Below are 19,885 nucleotides of genomic sequence, written 5' to 3'. Positions count from 1 at the left end.
AAGGTCTGCTGACCAGAGTTTCATCCAAAGTGATCTACGGGCTGCTACGGAAAGTGCCGATGATCTGCTGATGACCTGTAATGCATCCAGTGAAGCCTCACATAGGTAATCATTCGCTTCTTTAATTTGGGAAGCATATTGAGAAAGCTCATGGCGAGGTGTCCCAGCCTCAATGGCAGTCAGTAGGGAGTCTGACCAGGATTGGACTGCTCTGCTGACCCATGCCATGGCAAGGACAGGTCGTATCGAAGTGCCTGAGGCAGAGAACACGGAGCGAAGAAGACTCTCCAGTTTTTTATCCATCGAATCTCTGAAAGATGAAGCATCCGGAACAGGAAGAGCGGTGTTTTTGGAGAGCCTGGATACCGGGGGATCCACTGAAGGTGGCATTGACCACTTTTCAATAAGCTCCTTAGGAAATGGATAGAGTCGTTGAAACTTTCGATTTGTCTGAAAACGTCTCTCTGGAGTGTCCCATTCCTGTTGTATGATCTGATCAAGTTGAGCATGGGCAGGAAAAACTGGTGAGTTCTTACTATGACGTTTAAACAGGCTCTTAGTGGTGTCAGATGATGCCCCTGAGTCCTGAAAGTGGAGTGTCTCAAGCACAGAGGTAATCAGAGCATCTACAGACTCGGAGGAATTCCTGTGTGAATCCTCATCCTCCCTTTCTGAGTCAGATAAGAGTTCGCCTTCTGATTGTCCAAATTCATCACCAGAATCAGGTAGGAATGGCGAAAAACCTCTAGGAGGAGAATCGCTCTCTTCATCGGATGGGGAAGGAGCTCTACGTTTTGAAACTTTCCCCTTTGGCTTATCAAGGCGGGAAAGCAGCTTGTCTAGAGACTGTGCCAACAAAGGTATCCCAGAAGCTAGCTGTGATGCCCACTCTGGAGTGGGAGGCAATTTATGCGAGGGCCCTGGAGGAGGAGAACTTGTAGGTGGAGACGCAGGCTCCCCTTGAACACCCTGGTCTACCTGGGGAAGAGCAGGTGCTGGAGATTCAGGACCAGCCACAGGTGGCTTACATTTATTACATAAAGGCTCTTTATGCCCAGAAGGCAAACGTTTGCGGCAGGTGGCACAGGCTAAATATCTGACCTGAGAAGGTGCCCCCCTAGAAAAAGGCCTGTCACCAGTTCCCTCAGACATGTTAATAGTAAGAGAATAACAATGTATGAATAGTATATATAAGAAGGAAAATTCTTAGCTGAACCGCTTGCTGTGGTAGGGACCAGCAGAGGAGGCTTTCCCTAGGGACTTGCAGTGAGCTGCAGCGTCTCCCGCACTTATCCCTGTGTCGCACAGAGTGAAGAAAGGCTCCGGAATGCTAGGAGCCTGCCAACTGCCTTCCACAGGCGGTCTGCTGTTGCGCTATAGTGTGCGCAATGAAAACTCCGGTGCGGCGAAAACAAAATGGCGGCCGCGACCGACTGAGCGCTTGATCTCGCGAGAGGCTAGTGAAAATGCGCCACGCTGGAAGTTCATTTTGTGCGCGCGCCTCCAAAAACTAGCAGCGCACCGGGAAGGAGCCTATCCCTGCTGCTGACCCGTGCCATTGGAGTAACAAAGGCAACTGACAGGCTTCTGGTTCCCCTTTTTACTGAGAACAGCGCAGTGCTGCCCCTCTAGTGCACCTCAGTGCAATCACACCAGCCCAGGGGAGGCTTCCCATTAAACCTGTAGGAATAGTGAGGGGATTAGCAGCCTGTTACCAGTCAGCTGAGACAGTACCTGTCCTCAGTGAGCCAGACCTCCCTACTAATATGTAGATAGGGGGAATTTAGAGGAGAGAAAGACTGCACCATATACTTACAAAGTCCTGTTCCTCTCCTCTGTCCTCCGGCCAGTCAGTTTCCACCTAAAAGAGGGGAGACTAGAATGAGACTGGGTGGTCTGTACAATAAGGACCCCGGAGTCAGGTCCCACGTTGTAGAATGCCAATGGGTAACCTCTGCTCAGTGTAGAGGGCCTGGGCATTCCCTGGTGTCAAGCAACTGACAAAAATGAAAATAATAAACAGAGAAAAAAATTCTTACGTCCTATCCTCCTGAGGACACAACAAAAACTGATCTAAGCTCCGCCTGCTGGGGGTATAGCCAGTAGAGGAGGGGCTAAGTTTTTCCTACTGTTGTGTCCTGCCCTCCTGGAGGTACCAGCTATACCCACTGTCCCTGTGTCCCCCAAGATGACTTAGAGAAATGCAGGGATTGACAGCACTCCAAGGAAATACATCAAGTCAATAATTTTTTCTTTCCCTGACGAAGGCTTCTGTGCGGAGCCGAAACGTTGGATCACCAATAAAATCTCCACTTGATGTATTTCCTTGGAGTGCTGTCAATCCCTGCATTTTGTCTACATACTTCTCAGAATAGCACCCAGGTTTCTGCATACTAATGGTTGTGCATTCCATTGAGAGAGAGAGAGAGAGAGAGAGAGAGAGAGAGAGAGAGAGAGAGAGAGAGAGAGAGAGAGAGAGAGAGAGAGAGAGAGAGAGAGAGAGAGAGAGAGAGAGAGAGAGATTTAGCTAACGGTCTAATCACCTGTAGCAACCAATCAATGGTTAGCATTTATTCATCACCTATTTAAAAGCAAATATCTTACTGGTTCCTACAGGTTGCTGCACCTGGGCAAACTTTGTATTTTTATTACATATGGATGATAGCATGTAATCCTCTAGTGCATGATTTTACAGAATTTTTCAGTTCAAGGCTCTCTTGGAGATGCAGGACCCTGCTCATTTCACAAGGTAACAGATAGAGGAAAGTGTATCAGGACATCTAATATGTTGCACCCCAATTCTCACCCTAACTGATCTACATGCTGTGCTTTCAGGTATATCTAGAAGACCAAATTGACATTTTAGCCTTGAGGCTGAGCTCCCCACTACTCCCTCCAAGGCCCAGTTTGGGGACTGTTCATGCATAAATAAAAGAGCAAATACGGCTACACTTTTTGTCTTATAAAAATCTGAAAAGAAACATTTCCAGATGTTGGTGCAGAAAAAAATATTTATTAGGATATGACACCTTTTTATGATCTGTTGTATTCATAATAGCAATTTTATTACTGAAAGTTGTGTAATGGCTTACCGCACAGATAGCATGTAATGATTGAGAAGAACCTTCGGTTTAAGCCTGATTTTAATGAGATTAGATATAACTTCCATGTCCTCAGGACCATGGGTGTTGCAATTCATGCAGACAGACATCAGTAATTCTTGGGCTGGGCGAGTCAGCTGGCAAGGTCACAAAAGAAGCAAATAAAATCAGAGCATGCTCTCAAAACAAGAGTGAAATAAACATGCTTTAGTTTAGGAAGCTTCTAGCTGAAATGAGAAAAGAGGCTACTAAGCATAATGCTCTTTTCCCCGAACAACTTGCAATACAACTTCCATGAAGTTTTAGCCTGAAAAACATAGGAATGCAAGAGACAAATAAAAAACATTACTCCTCAATAATTGAGGGGTAGAAGAGGAACAAACTGACATTTATATGATGTTACTTTTTTTTTAAAGAAAAAATAGTAATTAAAAAAAAAACAGTCCTGCTGCACTGGTGTTTAGTTACTTTATGAAGCCCAGGTGATCAGATTATTTTGAAATTTAAGAAGTAATTTCATCATTGGACCCACTAGCCAAAAATAAAAGCAGTACCTCTGATCAATCATCAAAATAATAAAACATGGGGAGATCTGTGGGATCTATAGGGGTACTGGGCTTAAACAATAAGAACTATGCATTAGGTACAACTTTTATAGCTCAGTCCTTTATCAGGCATCAGTTCTGCTCCCAGGGTACAAGAACAAATACAATGCTTTGCATAAGTATTCAACACCCTGTACTTTTTCGACATTCCCTAAACAAAGTACAAAGCTGTTATGAGATCACCCCAAAAGACATGCAGTCATGCAGGAGTAATAGCAGCCAAAAGTGGTTTTACAAAGGTGTGTCTTCAGGGTGGGGAATACTTAAAGGAATAGTAACATCAAAAAATAAAAGTGTTTTAAAAGTAATGAAAATATAATGGAGAGTTGCCCTGCACTGCTAAAACTGCTGTGTTTGCTTAAGAAACACTATTATTGTTTATATAAATAAGCTGCTGTGTAGCAATGGGGGCAGCCATTCAAAGGAGAAAAAGCTCAAGTTACACAGCAGATAACAAATAAGCTCTGTCTCTCTAATGGTGTTATCTGTTATCCATTAGTTAACCTGTGCCATATAGCCGTTTTTTCAATTTCCGCCATTGCTCCACAGCAGCTTAGTTTATATGAACTAAAGTAGTGTTTCTGAAGCAAACAGATCAGTTTTACCAGTGCAGGGCAAGAGTACATGATATTTTCATTACTTTAAAACACTTAAATATTTTGGTGTTACTGTTCCTTTAAGCAACAAGAGCCATAAATGAAAGAGATTTGTAGAATGCAAGTTGGAGTCTGGCCTAGAATACAACATAGCAACCATGCTTTGGATTTGGTTTGACCAGCATTTTACCTTCGGGTTCTGCAGCCACATTTCCAATCGTTGTACAGCCATCAGCCGCACCTCCTTATACCCACACGTAGCAGTAAGTAAACGTAGGAGATTTCTAGAGACGTTGTCCATCGGCTGCCGACGGTTGAGCTGGTCTTTAAGCATATCTAAGACATACTCTTCCACGCTCTCTGCCAAATCATCATACCTAGAGGTGACAACATATAAATACACATATGTAAACAGTATTGAGTTTGGGTTTTTTTTTCTCAATCTAAGAAGAAAAAAAGATGGGGAAAAAATGCAAACATGAAAATACTCAAAACCTTAAACAGTCAAGATCTATCAAAGAAAAAAAAAACTTGAAAAGTTGCCAGAAAAAAACAGGATTGCAAAAAAAAGTCCTATGCGTTTTTTTTCTCAACCTCAAAATTTTATAAAATTTTATAAAAATTTTTATAAAAAGGCTTTTATAAAAGCCTATTAAAAAAATATTTTTAGTAGCTCTTGGTATCTGCCAGATATGTCCCAAATTCAGTTGAAAACATAAAAATACCTTGGCATGACCTGCCCCTCATCTTCAGGGCTTAACTTTTCTTCAGCAATCAGCAGTTCAGACTGGCTGTCTTCTTCATCTGGCATAGATGGATGAGGACTATTGCCTAAATATATAATCACACAGGACACACATTTTGATATTCAAGATATTTTTTGTGTACAACACTACCATATATTTATGCTTTACTGCTGTTTTGCTGGCTTCCCTTAAGGGGGAATATGAGGACAGCAGTGACATCTAGGAAGTTCTGAATTGAAAGTAAAAGGAATTAACTGCCTCGCCTCTATGCACAGGCAGGCAAAATATCATGGACAGCTCAGATATTTAAACACCTTAATAAAAAGTATGGATGTTTTAATAAAAAATGTATCTGGGTCCCATGTTTGGTTTGCAAAGGACTTTCATTATTAGGGATGCACCGAATCCACTTTTTTGGATTTGGCCGAACCCCCGAACCCTTTGCGAAAGATTTGGCTGAATATCGAACCGAATCCGAACCGGAGTGGGAAGGGGAAAACATTTTTTACTTCCTTGTTTTGTGACAAAAAGTCACATGATTTTCCTCCCCACCCCTAATTTACATATGCAAATTATGATTCGGCAGAAGGATTATTAGACCAGTACGTTGTACTTAAATTTTCAGTTTAGTTCCATGAACCAATCAATACACCAGAATATTAATGGTGATACTTTCACTCAAAATGGCAAATGGATCTTACCAGCACTGAGGTCTCCAGCTGTACGCCCAGTCTCGCTATGCAATACCATGCTTTTTGGGGGCATTTTTGTGCAAAATGCAGTCTGAATATTGTCAACAAATGTCTTACAGTGCGGGCTGTCAACCCAAATCCTCTCTCCTAGGGAATCTTCAATATACACCTGGAATGGGGAAAAAACCCCAAGTCAATGAAAATTATAGAATGTTTTATTGGAAAACGAAACCCTAAAAATGAATATGGCTAAAAATGTGGTATTTTATAAACTTACTGCACCAGCCAAAAGGTTCAGCATCTATATAACAATGATCCAGGCTTTAGAATAGAAAAACAGAAACTTGCCTGGGTCTAATCGGGGGCACCCATAACCCACATTTTAAAGTGCTAGGACCTGCTACTCAATCTAACTCATAGGATAGGGAAACAAACAAGAAGTCTTCATTATTCACCATTTTGTACTAAACAGCGATCACTACCTTCACAAAGATCTCTGGCCAGTTCTCATCTTCCTCATAAGCTGCCATGAGCAGGTTACAGGCTAAGACAGACACCAGGCTGTTTCCTTTAGCTTTGAAGTTTATAGTGGCATCTCTTCGAAGCAAGCTGCATAAGGCCTGAAACACAACATGTATACATACTGTAATGAAAGACTTGAATGACATAACATTCAAACTAACCTTTACCAAATCTTGTGCAAATTCAGAAAATCCTTTGTATATTTTACATCCAGTGACAGCAGCTATAGGTGGACTAATACCTATAAATTATCCTTTTTCCATTAACATATATTACTAATCTATATAAAAAAAATAAATAAAAAAAAACACAAAGTAAGATATCACAATTCACCTCTATTACACCCTCTGTGGCAAATATATTGGGTTTCATTTTTGCCAGATACATTAGACTTAAGAACAGCGTTGAGTCCGGTTTGGCCCGGTTCATTTTAAGCTGTTTCACTGCTCCGCAAAGGACGCCTTCAACGCGATCATCATTTCCATCGGATTCAGAAGCTTCAATATCATCCAACAATGATGCAGGAGGGACTGAGAAAAGAGTTGAATATGAGTGAGTCGATTCTTTAAAGAAGAACTGTAGCAGATAAAAGAATGACTAGAACTATAGCAAGTAAAATAATGACTAAAAATACTGAAATTAATATTATAAACAGAGCTCCAGTCGAGAAGTTAAACATCCCTACCATCAGGGCTGTATTTTCTATATGCCACCTGAAGGCCAGGGTCAAGGCTAATTCTGCCACAGGAACCCCCTCCTTCCCTACCAGCACATGTGTATAAAATGTATTGTCCATCCATTAATATCCATTGAGTATCTGTTAAAATTCAGACCATGGCCAATGGGGAGATTTGTCGGCCACATTTACACTACCACTGGTGACAAATCTTCTGAAAATGTTTTTCCGCCGGCAGTAATTGAAATCACAGGTGGTAAAACCTCTGCATCGCAAAGTCACCTGAAGTTTCCTTGCGAGGTAACTTCAGGCGACTTTGGAAAAAAGAAGCCACGTGTAAGTTGTCACATGTGATTTCAATTTCAGGAAATCTATGCAGTAGTGCAAATTAATCATGGGGGAAAAATCTCCCCATCTGCCATTAACCTTAAAGGGCACCTGTTGCCCTAAAGCATATTCCCCCACCAAAGGTGCAGGCTAATAGAGTCCACACTCCAGTGCTAGGGCACTTGCATCGGAAGGGAGCTCCCAGTGTGAGCGGCCATGTTGTGCAGAGTGCTGCATGTGCATAATGAGCAAGCTGCGGCATTTGCTTATTATGTGCATGCGTGTGCCCCAACATGGCTGCTCAAACCAGGAGCTCCCTTCTGGTGCAGGTCTCCTAGTGCTGGCCAGGGGCAATTAATTTTTAAGAAACTACTGCTACCCCCAATCGGAGTGCAGGAAAATATTTTAGGGTAACAGGTGCCCTTTAAGCTTACTGTAAACACACACAGATTAGCTTCTCCATATACATGTAATAAAGGAGAACAATGGCATTGGATACAAATATAACTCTTAAGGCATTCTGCACTTCTCCAAATCACCATTTACTGATAATGCTTCAGGCAGCATTGTAATATAAAATAGGTGGCTGTGACCATGGCTCTTTTGGCAAAGTGTCATGACAGTGCCAAAATCTGTCTTCTTTGAGGGACAGCATGAGATGTTGAGGATTGCAGACCCTCAAATAGATGAACTAGATGTAACCAAGACACCCACAGTCACAGCAGTGTGACCCCACTCAGGTATTATGCACCTCATCATATTCTCTTGGATCCTTATATAGCATTGTATTGATAGCACTGGCCCAATCAACAGTAAAAATGCTAGGGTGTATAATAAGAAAATGCTTTTTGACCATATGTAGGCAAATAGGTATCTACAACCCTCCAACTCTTTTAAATACAAGTTTATCCCTAATAATTAATCTCTTAAAAGAGGATTAAATGTATAATCACTGGGGGTGGCAAACTGACAAGCACCCCCAGTCATCATAATCGCTTTCCTTATACCCTAGGCCAGTGATCCCCAACCAGGAGCTCGTGAGCAACATGTTGCTCACCAACCCCTTGGATGTTGCTCCCAGTGGCCTCAGAGCAGGTGCTTATTTTTGAATTCCAGGCTTGGAGGCAAGTTTTGGTTGCATAAAAACCAGGTGCACTTCCAAACAGAGCTTCAATGTAGGATGACAATCCACATACAGGCTATTAAATGGCCAATCACAGCCCTTATTTGGCACCCCAAGAACATTTTTCATGCTAGTGTTGCTCCCCAACTCCTTTTACTTCTGAATGTTGCTCACAGGCTCTAAAGGTTGGGGATCCCTGCCCTAGGCCAGTGCTCTGTTCAGAAGAAAACAGGACCGGCCTGGGGTATTTCTATAGAAGTTCATTTGCTGCAATATTGTTCCGCTTCGGTCTTCTTTTCTTTGGACAGGAGCAGGCACACGTACAGTAGCGTGAAAATGGAAGGCTTTTGCAGTTTAAGTTCAGCTTTAACTCTACTGTGTGTGTGCCTGCCTAAAACAAAACAAATAGAAGATGGAAGAAGAAGAAAATAGCAATGATAAGCTCCTATAGAAGTACCATGGGCCATTGCAGTTTTTAGCAAAAGGGGGTACATGCCCAGGGTATCAAGTAAGCAATTATAATCAATGGGGGATGCCTAATATATTGGCACCCCTTAGTGATTATACCTTTAGTTCTCCTTTAACAACAGCAAAAGGATAACCAACCACAGTGGTCTAGTCATTGTCATCAAAACCTTTCACAACATACACTTTGCAATGTATGTCTTTATACCCAAGAAAAAAAAAAAATACATGTAATAATATCCAAGCACTGTTATCACAGTAATGACTGAAGAATTTCAGGTTAAAGAAATACATTTGTAGCCCAACTGTGACACATTTTGTCAAAACAGACATCTATTACTAGAAATGCTGGAAAGTTTCCCAGAGCACGGAAATATGAATCAGAAAAATAAATAGGAATTTGGAATGTAAGTTGCTGCTTATAGGGCTGCAGTGCGAATTCTAGTCCCAAATAAACAAAGAACAAATTGTACTGCAAACATTTTAACTGGCACCTTCGATCGGAACAACAGATGGCTCCTTTATTGATGGAGAAATGGCTCTTTTCTCTGCCACTGCAGCTTCTGCCAGCCTTCCCAATGCACTCAGTGGGGGAGTGGATGAGAGCTTGGGGCGCTTAGTAAGGCCAGTCAGTGCAGATGTGCTGGCTAACGTAGCAGAGGCCTCGCGCTTCCGTTCGGAACTCAATACAGGAGCAGCTGGCTTCAGGAGGTTGGATGATGCTTTTGAATCACTGCTTTGGCCCTTGGATCCCAAGGCAATAAAGTCCCCTGGAGGAGGATGCCCTGCAACATTCAGAGAGAGAAATACATAGTTTCATTTTTCAATTACTCTTGCGTGTAAAACAAAAAGTTTATTTCATTACAGTGATTATTTACACAAGAAATAGAATCCTACCCAGTCTTGTTTTTAGAAAAGATTTAACTTCCCTATTTTTCTCTTGCTGTTTGGCTACAGCCTTTCCCATCACCTAACATAGTCCAACTCCCTGTACCACTTTTTCAAGTGCAGGTTTGTGGTTTATTAAGCAAATCGTGTAAAAGCGATCTTCATAAGAGAAGTGAGCAATCAGAACGAATTGAATAGGACCATGCATATGAAGTTGCAACAGGAACAACATAGTTTGCATGATAGAGAGATTCCATAATGGTCATGGTGCACAGTTCAACTTGCCCTTTACTATGGACAGACATTTTAAGGCACAAGATGGCCATAGACCAGTGATCTCCAACCAGTAGCTCATGAGTAACATGTTGCTCCCCAACCCCTTGGATGTTGCTCTCAGTGGCCTCAAAGCAGGTGCTTATTTTTCAATTCCTGGCTTGGACGTAAGATTTGGTTGTATAAAAACCAGATGTACTGCCAAACAGAGCCCCTATGTTGACTGTAGGCTGACAGTCAACATAGGGGCTACCAATAGCCAATCACATCCCTTAGTTGGCACCACCCAGGAACATTTTTCATGCTTCTGTTGCTCCCCACGGGCAAAAAAGGTTGGGGATCCCTGCCATAGATGCATAGATTATATTGTAGGAAACAGATTTTTGTGCGATATTCGGCGAGTATATGGTGGGAGACAAGCGGTCGATATTGGCAGAAGACTTGGATATCGTCAGCTCATTGACAGATCTGATGACTCAGCTCTACACGTGTGTATCGAAACTAACGATGTGGTCACCGTAAAGGGTTGGTTCACCTTCAAGTTAACTTTTAGCATGCTAATTCTATGTAACTTTTCATTTTTATTTCATGTTTATTTTTTATCATTTTTGACTAATTTGCCGTCTTCTTCTGAATCTTACCAGCTTTCAAATGGGGGTCACTGACCCCATCTAAATACAAATGCTTTGCTCTGTTGTTATTGGTACTTTTTATTAATCATCTTTCTATTCGGACCATCTCCTATTCAAATTGCAGTCTCTTTTTCAAATCAATGCAAGGTTGCTAGGGTAATTTGGAGCCTAGCAACCAGATTGCTGAAACTGCCAACTGGAGAGCTGCTGAATAAAAAGCTAAATAACTCAAAAACCGCAAATAATAAAAAATGAAAACTAAGTGCAAATTGTCTCAGAATAGCACTGTCTACATCACACTAAAAGTTAATTTAAAGGTGAATAACCCCTTTAAGGCACATGGTGGCTCTATCAGACAGGAATTGCCTAGTCAAGTGTTTCCTAGTGATCCTCACCTGAAATTGTAAATATACAACTGTAGTTTTCTCTAAGTAAAGCACGGCAGTTAAAACGTACCATGTGCCAAGAGGAGATTTGTTTCTATAAACTAGGGATGCACCGAATCCACTATTTTGGATTCAACGGAACCCCCGAATCCTTCGTGAAAGATTCGGCCGATTACCGAACTGAATCCGAACCCTAATTTGCATATGCAAATTAGGGGAGGGAAGGGGACAAATTGTACTTTGTTTTGTGCCAAAAAGTCACAAGATTTCCCCCTAATTTGCATATGCAAATTAGGATTCGGTTCGGCCGGCAAGGATTCGCCGAATCCAAATCCTGTTCAAAAAGGCCGAATCCTGGCCGAATCCCGAACCTAATCCTGGATTCAGTACATCCCTACTATAACCAGCTAAAGAATGCTGCTATTAATGGCTACAAGATTGTTTCATAAGCAGTACCACACAGCCTATAGCAGGGAGCATATAAACACAAATACAGAAGAATTTTATGTTTTATAATAAACTGCATTGGTATCGTTTATATAGTAAAGTGAAACAATGAATTCTGAACCGTGGATTAAAAAGAATATTTTCCCTTATGATGGAGATACAGCACAATCCCTTCAGAAAAAAAAAAAACATTTTCTGCCTGTTTAAAAGGGATGTTCGCCTTCAATATGTTTTTCAATTCCGTTGTTTTCAGATCACCAGAAATAAAGACTTTTTTCAATTACTTTCTAGTTTCTATTTGTCATCAGGTTTTTTTTTTACTAATAATGAAGTTTAATCATTTAATTTTTCACCTTCTTGCATCTTTCTAAAGCAGCTCTGGTTGGGGTTGACTATGTATCTAAATGTTACATTAGTCGATACATTTCTTATCTTTGTCCCTGCTGACCAGAATCCCTGAGTTTTATGAAATGCAGCTATTATACTTGATACAATAGATGCCAACATTCCACAAAATATATCAACTACTATAGCAAATTGTAACTGTTTAGCAACTGCACCTGGATTACTGAGCTGCCAGACAAACACCAGAGACAGGAGAATTAAACTTAAAAGGAGACATAGCATGGCTGAATACCCATCCTAATATTGTAGGAAATATTTGAATACTATATGGTGTTGGCTTCACTGGGCTAAAAGTTAATATTTTTTTAATTTAATTAAAAAAGGCCCCCTTATTGGAGCTCGCTATAGATCTGCTATGGTCCCTGTCCATGTTTCAGATGAAGGCTAGGCGTGTCCTAACGGTCCCTGATATAAGCACAGTAGGAGGGGAAAGCCAGTCACAGCCCTGCAGTCACACAAGCACAGACAGGCTTCAGTTCCCTATCAGGTCAGCCTAGCTGCTGATTGGTTCCTATCCTACAGTGCAGTGTGCGGAGTGCCGCCGGCTCCCCTGTACAGCCTGGGAAAGGAGGCAGCAGATGGACGGGACAAAGGTTTTTGCTGAAAATTTCAATGAAGTAACCAGAAACACCACTTGTTTTATTATCTGAAAACCACTGAACTGAAAAAGGTGTTTGGAATGTGAACAACTCCTTTAAATGTAAGGGTGGCATTCATTCTCCACTCCCAAAAGATTTTTTATATTGCTATACACAGCAGCGCTGCAACATAAAGATTCAAACATTTTGCTGCTCATAATTTTTCTACCAGTGATATACTTTCTGCTAATTACGTAGGTGTCGATTTATCAAAAATCAAGTTTTAGTTTTTTCACGAAAGTACAAATATATCAAAAATATTCTTTGTAACCTTGAACAGGGGCCATTTATTAAAGAATAAAACCACGAAAAGGCGACAGGAAAAACAAGGTTGTATAGACGTCAATGGGAATGTTCTCTGACAACTTTATTTATTTATTTTCCCAGTTTATTAAAGAGATACTAACACCAGAAAATAAACTTATTTCATATCGATCATAACATTATCTTTGAATGGCATTTATAATTTTGCCATTATACTATCTGCCTGGTGCGTTTTCATTAGCTTTCTTACCCCCTTTTTCACTATGAGGGGGCTGCCATATTTGTGCAGCAGCAGACTGTTAGCATTAGAAACTCTTAAATGACAAGTTGAGAAGGGACAGTCAAGTTGACAATAGAGTCAGGTTTAGGAACTCCAAGTAACAATTACTTACAAGGCAGAACTATCAGCGAAAAAAGGATCAACATGACCTATAGGTAACTTTTCGTGTAGCTTCATATTTTGAATATAACATTTTTAGTGTCAGTATCACTTTAAAACATTTGAGATTTTTAGCCTCATTGGAAATTAATGAGACAAAGAGATTCTCAGTGTGATGAAAAAAACATGAAAAACATGAAAAAAACATGTGGGAATATTTTGTCATATTTTCTTCTTTTTTTTTTGAAATAGGCTAGCATTCCAGAAAAAAAAGTTGCACGAGTTTTGTCAGCATTTTTGTTCCCTTTGTCCACGTTTTTTCCCCCCACGAACTCGGATTTTGATAAATGTGCCCCTAAAAGGGGTTGTTCGTCTTCCAAACAGTTTTTTCAGTTCAATTGTTTTGAGATTGTGCCCCAGAAAAAAATACTTTTTCCAATAATTTTCCATTTTTTAGTTTTGTTTAAAGTTCCCGTCTCTGGTGTCTCAGTCTGGCAGCTCAGTGATCCAGGTGCTGATTCTGAACTGTTACAATTTGCTACATACATAAGTTGTTACATTTCTCAGCAGCATCTCTGGAGTATTAGCAACTATTGTATCAATTCTAGCAGCTGCCTGTAATGAAACTAAGGGATCCAGCTCAGCAGGGACAAAGCTAAGAAATATATCAACTAAATGTATAAATTTTAACAGTTAACAGGGTTGACGACCCCCCCTCCCAGAGCTGATAGAAAGGTGAAAAATTAAACTTTACACTTCAAAATTAGAAAAACAGTTACACATAGAAAAAAAAAGTGTTGGAAGGTGAAAACCCCTTTAATGTATTGGTACAAGCTTGCCTCTTGCAGATTACTATGAAACAATACACAAACTACAAGAATATGGACTGTGTCAGCACTATGTAGCTCATGCATGCAACTCCCTCTCTGTAAAGTATCCATTATACAGACCACCGAGTCTTAAAGGGATACTGTCATTGGAAATTTTTTTTTTTCAAAATGAATCAGTTAATAGCGCTGCTCCAGCAAAATTCTGCACTGAAATCAATTTCTCAAAATAGCAAACAGATTTTTTTATATTCAATTTTGAAATCTGACGTGGGGCTGCACATTATGTCAGTTTCCCAGCTGCCCCAAGTCATGTGACTTGTGCTCTGATAAACTTCAATCACTCTTTACTGCTGTACTGCAAGTTGGAGTGATATCACCCCTTCCCCCCCCCCCCCAGCAGCCAAACAAAAGAACAATGGGAAGATAACCAGATAACAGCTCCCTAACACAAGATAACAACTGCCTGGTAGATCTAAGAACAACACTCAATAGTAAAAACCCATGTCCCACTGAGACACATTCAGTTACATTGAGAAGGAAAAACAGCAGCCTGCCAGAAAGCATTTCTCTCCTAAAGTGCAGGCACAAGTCACATGACCAGGGGCAGCTGGGAAATTGACAAAATGTCTAGCCCCATGTCAGATTTCAAAATTGAATTAAAAAAAATCTGTTTGCTCTTTTGAGAAATGGATTTCAGTGCAGAAGTGTGTTGGAGTAGCACTATTAACTGGTGCGTTTTGAAAAAAACATGTTTTCCGATGACAGAATCCCTTTAACCTCACTCTCTCTCTCTCACAGGGACCAAATTAAGCAGGTAATCAGCTTTGTGACTCAAAAAAAAAATTTCTAAAAGGAGACATATAGGATAAATGAAAAAAACCTAATTTTTTGGACAATTGTGAGTAATATATGGTGTTGCTTTTACATGGTGCTAGAAAATGAATATTATCTTCAAAAATATCCCCTTTATTGGAGCTCCCTATAGATGTTCTATGGTCCCTGTCTGTGTTTCAAACGAGGGGTGGGCATGTCTTAACAGTCCCTGCCAGAAGCACAGTAGGAGTGGAACAGCCAATCACAGCCCTGCAGTCACACAAGCACAGGCAGGCTTCAGTTCCCTATCAGGTCCTGCTAACTGCTGATTGGTTCCTATCCTATAGTACAATGAGCTGAGAGCCGCCAGCTCCCCTGCACAGCCTGGGAATTCAGGGAGCAGGAAGTAGAAGGGAGGGATTATTAGGGTTTTTGCAGAAGTATTCAATAAATCAGCCTGAAACACTACTTATTTAAGCACAATTTCTTCTATATCTAAATAAGGATAAAGCCCTGGTACATTCTTATTTTTTTACACACAAAATCTCCTTTAAGTAGGTTATAGAATTCCCTATTCTTATCAACTTTTCTATATTGGTCTTCATTTTTTATTCTGCGAGGATACAATTTTATTGTTATTTTTTTTATGACATATCGTTCCATTCAGGCCCTCTCCATATCATCTTCCAGTCTGTCATTTACATCACTGCCTGGTTGCTAGGGTACATTGGACCCCAGCATGGAGTCAGCTGGTGAAATTGTAAACTGGGGAGCTGCTTAATAAAAAAAGTGAAATCATGTACCTGAAGATTTGGCAGCAGCACTGGGACGTCGCACAGCAGTCGCCTTGGGACGATTCATCTCGGCTATGGTATAATATATATCAGTCTGTAGGGGAGAGGAGGGGACAGGTTAGGATTTGTTCCATTGCTTATTAATAGAGGAGCAGTAATAGGAAGCAAATGAATGGCTGTAAGGTAGGAAGCAAGAAGATCCCCAGCAGGGTTATATAGATAATATGTTGCTGGTTCCCAAAGCATTAAAGCAGCTCCCAGTTATGTACTACAAACACCAGCACTACCTAATAACTTAAACTCCGCGATCCCGCATCGTTAATTAAATATCCAGCTCCAGAACTCCTGCCGCTCAGCTAACCCTAGCTAACGCAAATCTCATCTCGCGAGCTACGGCGTCACGTCCAAAAGCGCAGTGACGTAACACGTAGCCGCATGAGGGGGGAAGTGACAATGAAGGAAGGAAGGAAGGAAGGAAGGGGGATTATTGATTGCGTTTCACACAGTGGCAACTGTAATGTTGTAGTGCAATGATCTGTGATGGGGACGGCAGGCTGTGGGGGATTTTTGTTTTAAGTTGCAGCACTTACTATTATTAGTGGATAAAATAGACATTGTGTGTTTTAGTAGTGGTTTCAGCCTCAACTTTATCGAAATTTAAATAATTCATCGTTTTTTTTGCTGGTGCCAACTATAGTCCCTTCTACCAATATTTCACCATGTCTCAGCTCAGAGCTCTGGTTTGTGAATAAAAACAATTGCGGAATACCTGCTGCCGTAAAAGCTTTTAGGGTTAGGGCACACGCTCAGATTCAGGGAGATTAGTCTCCTGGCGCCAAATTTCAGCTTCTTCGCGGCTGCTAATCTCAACAAACTGCCTCCCGCCTCCTAGAATGTAAATCGCCGGGACTCGGAGTGATTTGTTTTCCTAAGTTGCCTCACGAAGAAACTTCGGAAAACGAAGTGATCCGAGTGCCACCCCGCCGGCTATTTACATTCTAGCCGATGGGAGGCTGTTCGGGGAGATTAGTCGCCCAGAAGAAGAGATTTGTTGCCAGGCAACTAATATCACCGAATCTGAGCGTGGCCCGACCCTGAGGGTAAGGACAAAGGCAGATTTGGGACGACTAATCTCCCCGAACTGCCTTCCTGCCAGTTTAAATGTAAATCGCCGACGGGATAGCACTCAGATCGCTTCATTTTCCAAAGTCGCCCGAAGTTTCCTCGTGAGGCAATTTTGGGCAACCTTGGAAAACGAATCGCTCCAAGTACCATTCCGCCGGTGATTTATATTTTAGAAAGCAGGGGAAGCAGTTTGGGGAGATTAGTTGCCCTGAAGAAATTGTCGCCGGGCAACTAATCTCCCTGAATCTGCCTGGGTGTCCTGACCACGTGTATTTACTGAGGCCACGTTTTTTTTAAAAAGCCGACCTCCACTAGCGGCAATGACACAATATCGCTAACGTACCTTATGTAATATACGTCAAACGTACCTGCAGCCCACTGAGGAGCTAATGTATAAAGAAACCCCTCCCTGTCCCCAGCGACAGCCTGTTATCGTTTTTAGATAAAGAGCTGCTTATTATACAGAGGGCTTCTAGCTCGACTACTGGAGGGGGATCCGGAGGATCAGCGCAAGCCCTGTTCATTAAACCAACTTTTAAAATCAAGATATATTTTCCCTTTAATGATCACATGAATAAATGCACATCCCAGGGTCCAATTAGGGAAATTTGATCACTAGCAGATATTACATAAGGCGCTGACATACAGTGTGTTTCATTGCAACTGGTGTGTGTCTACATAGCAGACCCTGCAACCACAGGCAGGTCTGCACCCCTCCTGCCTGTCATCATTTTGTCAGATCCGTTCACTTGTGGGTATGGAAAGAAGGTGCAGTTATGTGACGTAGAGAAAAGTGAGCATGTTCCTCAGTTTGAGCAGTTGGCCCTCAAGCTGTAGCAGAACTAGGGATGCACCGAATCCACTATTTTGGATTCGGCCGAACCCCCGAATCCTTTGTGAAAGATTGGCCGTATACCGAACCGAATCCGAACCCTAATTTGCATATGCAAATTAGGGATGGGAAGGGGAAAATTATTTTATTTCCTTGTTTTGTGACAAAAAGTCCCGCGATTTCCCTCCCTACCCCTAATTTGCATATGCAAATTAGGATTCGGTTCGGCCGGGCAGAAGGATTCGGCCGAATCCGAATCCTGCTGAAAAAGGCCGAATCCTGGCCGAATCCCGAACCGAATCCTGGATTCGGTGCATCCCTAAACAGAACTACAACTAATTTCATCCAAGGTTGAAGATAGCTATTGTTCTGTGACAGCAAGTGGGTCACCTAGTTACGACAGTGCATTGTTCTAAGGATAAAGGGAGTTGTAGTTATGTGACAGCTAGAGGACCTCCTCATCAGTGGGATAACACTGTGGGAGCAGACCTGATGACTGCAGGGGGCCTAGAGCATGAGGGGGGAGTAGAGAGTAGTGAATGTGCATGAGTTTAGGTATATGTGAGCACAAGTGGATGACTGTGCAAGGTGAAGAGGGTCTATAACTGTTTTTTTGATGGGAGCTCACTGCTGTGGTGTAACTAATGTGAAGCAGAATGACAATCCGTCATTTTAAGATAGCCATACACTATAAAATCTGCTCGTTTGCCGAGATTGTGAAACGACCAGATCTTTCCCCGATATGCCCACCAAAGGTACATTGATACAGGTCTAATCTGATCGTTCGGCCCTAGGGCCAAACGATCGGATTACAATGATGGCAATGGGTGCCGATAGGTCGTGGACTGCATCGACTAGCCAATGTGGTCCTTGATTGCAAGGGAAAAAATCAAACCTACCCAATCGATATCTGGACAATTTTTGGCCAAATATCGATCGGGGAGGCCCGTCGGAATGTCCCATACATGGGCAGATAAACTGCCGAATTGGTCTAAAGGACCCGCAGTTCCAGATTGTTACTGAATGTCCTGACTTTCTCTTTAATCTCCTGAATTGAACAACCAGAAAAAGATACAAAGTTCTAAAACTTAATTAAACAATAGGCTTTTGGCAGAGAGCCCAGACTATGCGGTGGCTGCAGTTTAGATACATTTGTAACAATTTAAGATAAGCAAAGATACAATTGAAACTATTTAAGTTAAGCAGGTCACCTGGGAGAAATTAGACTTGCAGTTTAAGGGTGGTGGCAGACGTGGCTAGGCATTAGTCGAGGCAATGTTTTGCTGGGCGACTATTCTCCCCCAGTTACTTATTTGCTTATCTCAAAATTGTTACAAAAGTATCTTATCTGCAGCTGTGGCTGTTCTGGGCTCTCTGCCAAAAGCCAATTAAGTTGAAACATTGTTTCTTTTTCTGGCTGTTCAGTGCAGAGAACCTCAGGACTTTCCAGTACAAATGAGCTGTCAAAAGAGGGACTGTCCCTCTGAAGACAGTTGGGAGGTATGTTCACCTTTATTAGCAAAACTGTAATAACACGTAAAACCTGACCCTAAAACTCACAGAAATGTGCTCCTCACAGCAAATCTTTTTGTCCCTCTTTCTATTTTGCAAATGTTGGGAGGTGTGAATCTATCACCCCATTGCCAGTGATCCCCTTTCCGTATCCTCATTCCTGGTGCAAAATGACACCATCGGCTGAGTACCAAAAAAACGGTGTCACTACACAGCAAACAATCAGTGCTACTGCTTTTAATAAGGGCCATGTACAAAGGCAGATATTACACATTGCAGAAGTTGTGAAAATAAAAGTGATGGCATACCTCCCAACTGTCCCTTTTTCGGAGGGACAGTCCCTCTTTTGACAGCTCAACCTGCAGTCCCTCATTTGTACTGGAAAGTCCCTATTTTCTCTGCACTGAACAGCCAGAAAAAGAAACAAAGTTTCTCACTTAATTGGCTTTTAGCAGAGAGCACAGAACAGGTAAAATGTGCAAATAAGATACTTTGTAACAATTTTGAGACACAAAAAAAACAGTTTAGATAAGGAGAAATATTTTCAAACTTTCATAACCTGCCAAATTTTGTAAAATGAACATGGTAATTAAGGGGTGTGGCCACAGAAAGGGGCCTTGTCCAAAAAATTTGCTGTTCTACGTGCGAAAAAATTTCTTGTCCCTCTTTTTACTTCCAAAATGTTGGGAGGGATGGGAATCAGAAAGAACTGACGATAATAGAGACAAAAAAAGCACTTCAGGGAGAAAAGCTTCTGCTTTGGCATGAATAGGTACAATGTGACACAGATAGGGCTGACTAGGGAGGGAGAGGC

At 41.6% G+C, this 19,885-nt stretch overlaps 1 protein-coding gene across 1 annotated transcript in view; it reads right to left on the bottom strand.

Annotated features, from left to right (window-relative positions):
• ints1.L (integrator complex subunit 1 L homeolog) overlaps nucleotides 1-16,049 on the bottom strand; it is a 58,650-nt gene extending 42,601 nt beyond the window's left edge. Inside the window, exons 1-9 of the mRNA XM_018236365.2 lie at nucleotides 15,890-16,049; nucleotides 15,612-15,696; nucleotides 9,348-9,638; nucleotides 6,596-6,792; nucleotides 6,223-6,360; nucleotides 5,750-5,909; nucleotides 5,028-5,133; nucleotides 4,493-4,679; nucleotides 3,093-3,238 (exon numbers count right to left, since the gene is read on the bottom strand). Coding sequence (XP_018091854.1) covers nucleotides 3,093-3,238; nucleotides 4,493-4,679; nucleotides 5,028-5,133; nucleotides 5,750-5,909; nucleotides 6,223-6,360; nucleotides 6,596-6,792; nucleotides 9,348-9,638; nucleotides 15,612-15,669 — 1,283 coding nt within the window. The 5' untranslated portion in view covers nucleotides 15,670-15,696; nucleotides 15,890-16,049. The remainder of the gene's footprint in view (nucleotides 1-3,092; nucleotides 3,239-4,492; nucleotides 4,680-5,027; nucleotides 5,134-5,749; nucleotides 5,910-6,222; nucleotides 6,361-6,595; nucleotides 6,793-9,347; nucleotides 9,639-15,611; nucleotides 15,697-15,889) is intronic.
• Between the last annotated feature and the right edge of the window lie 3,836 nt (nucleotides 16,050-19,885).

The sequence above is a fragment of the Xenopus laevis genome, chromosome 9_10L (assembly GCF_017654675.1).
Source record: "Xenopus laevis strain J_2021 chromosome 9_10L, Xenopus_laevis_v10.1, whole genome shotgun sequence".
Lineage (NCBI taxonomy): Eukaryota > Metazoa > Chordata > Amphibia > Anura > Pipidae > Xenopus > Xenopus laevis.
The sequence above is the reverse complement of the archived record's forward strand: the minus strand, read 5'-3'. Positions and strand labels throughout refer to the sequence as shown.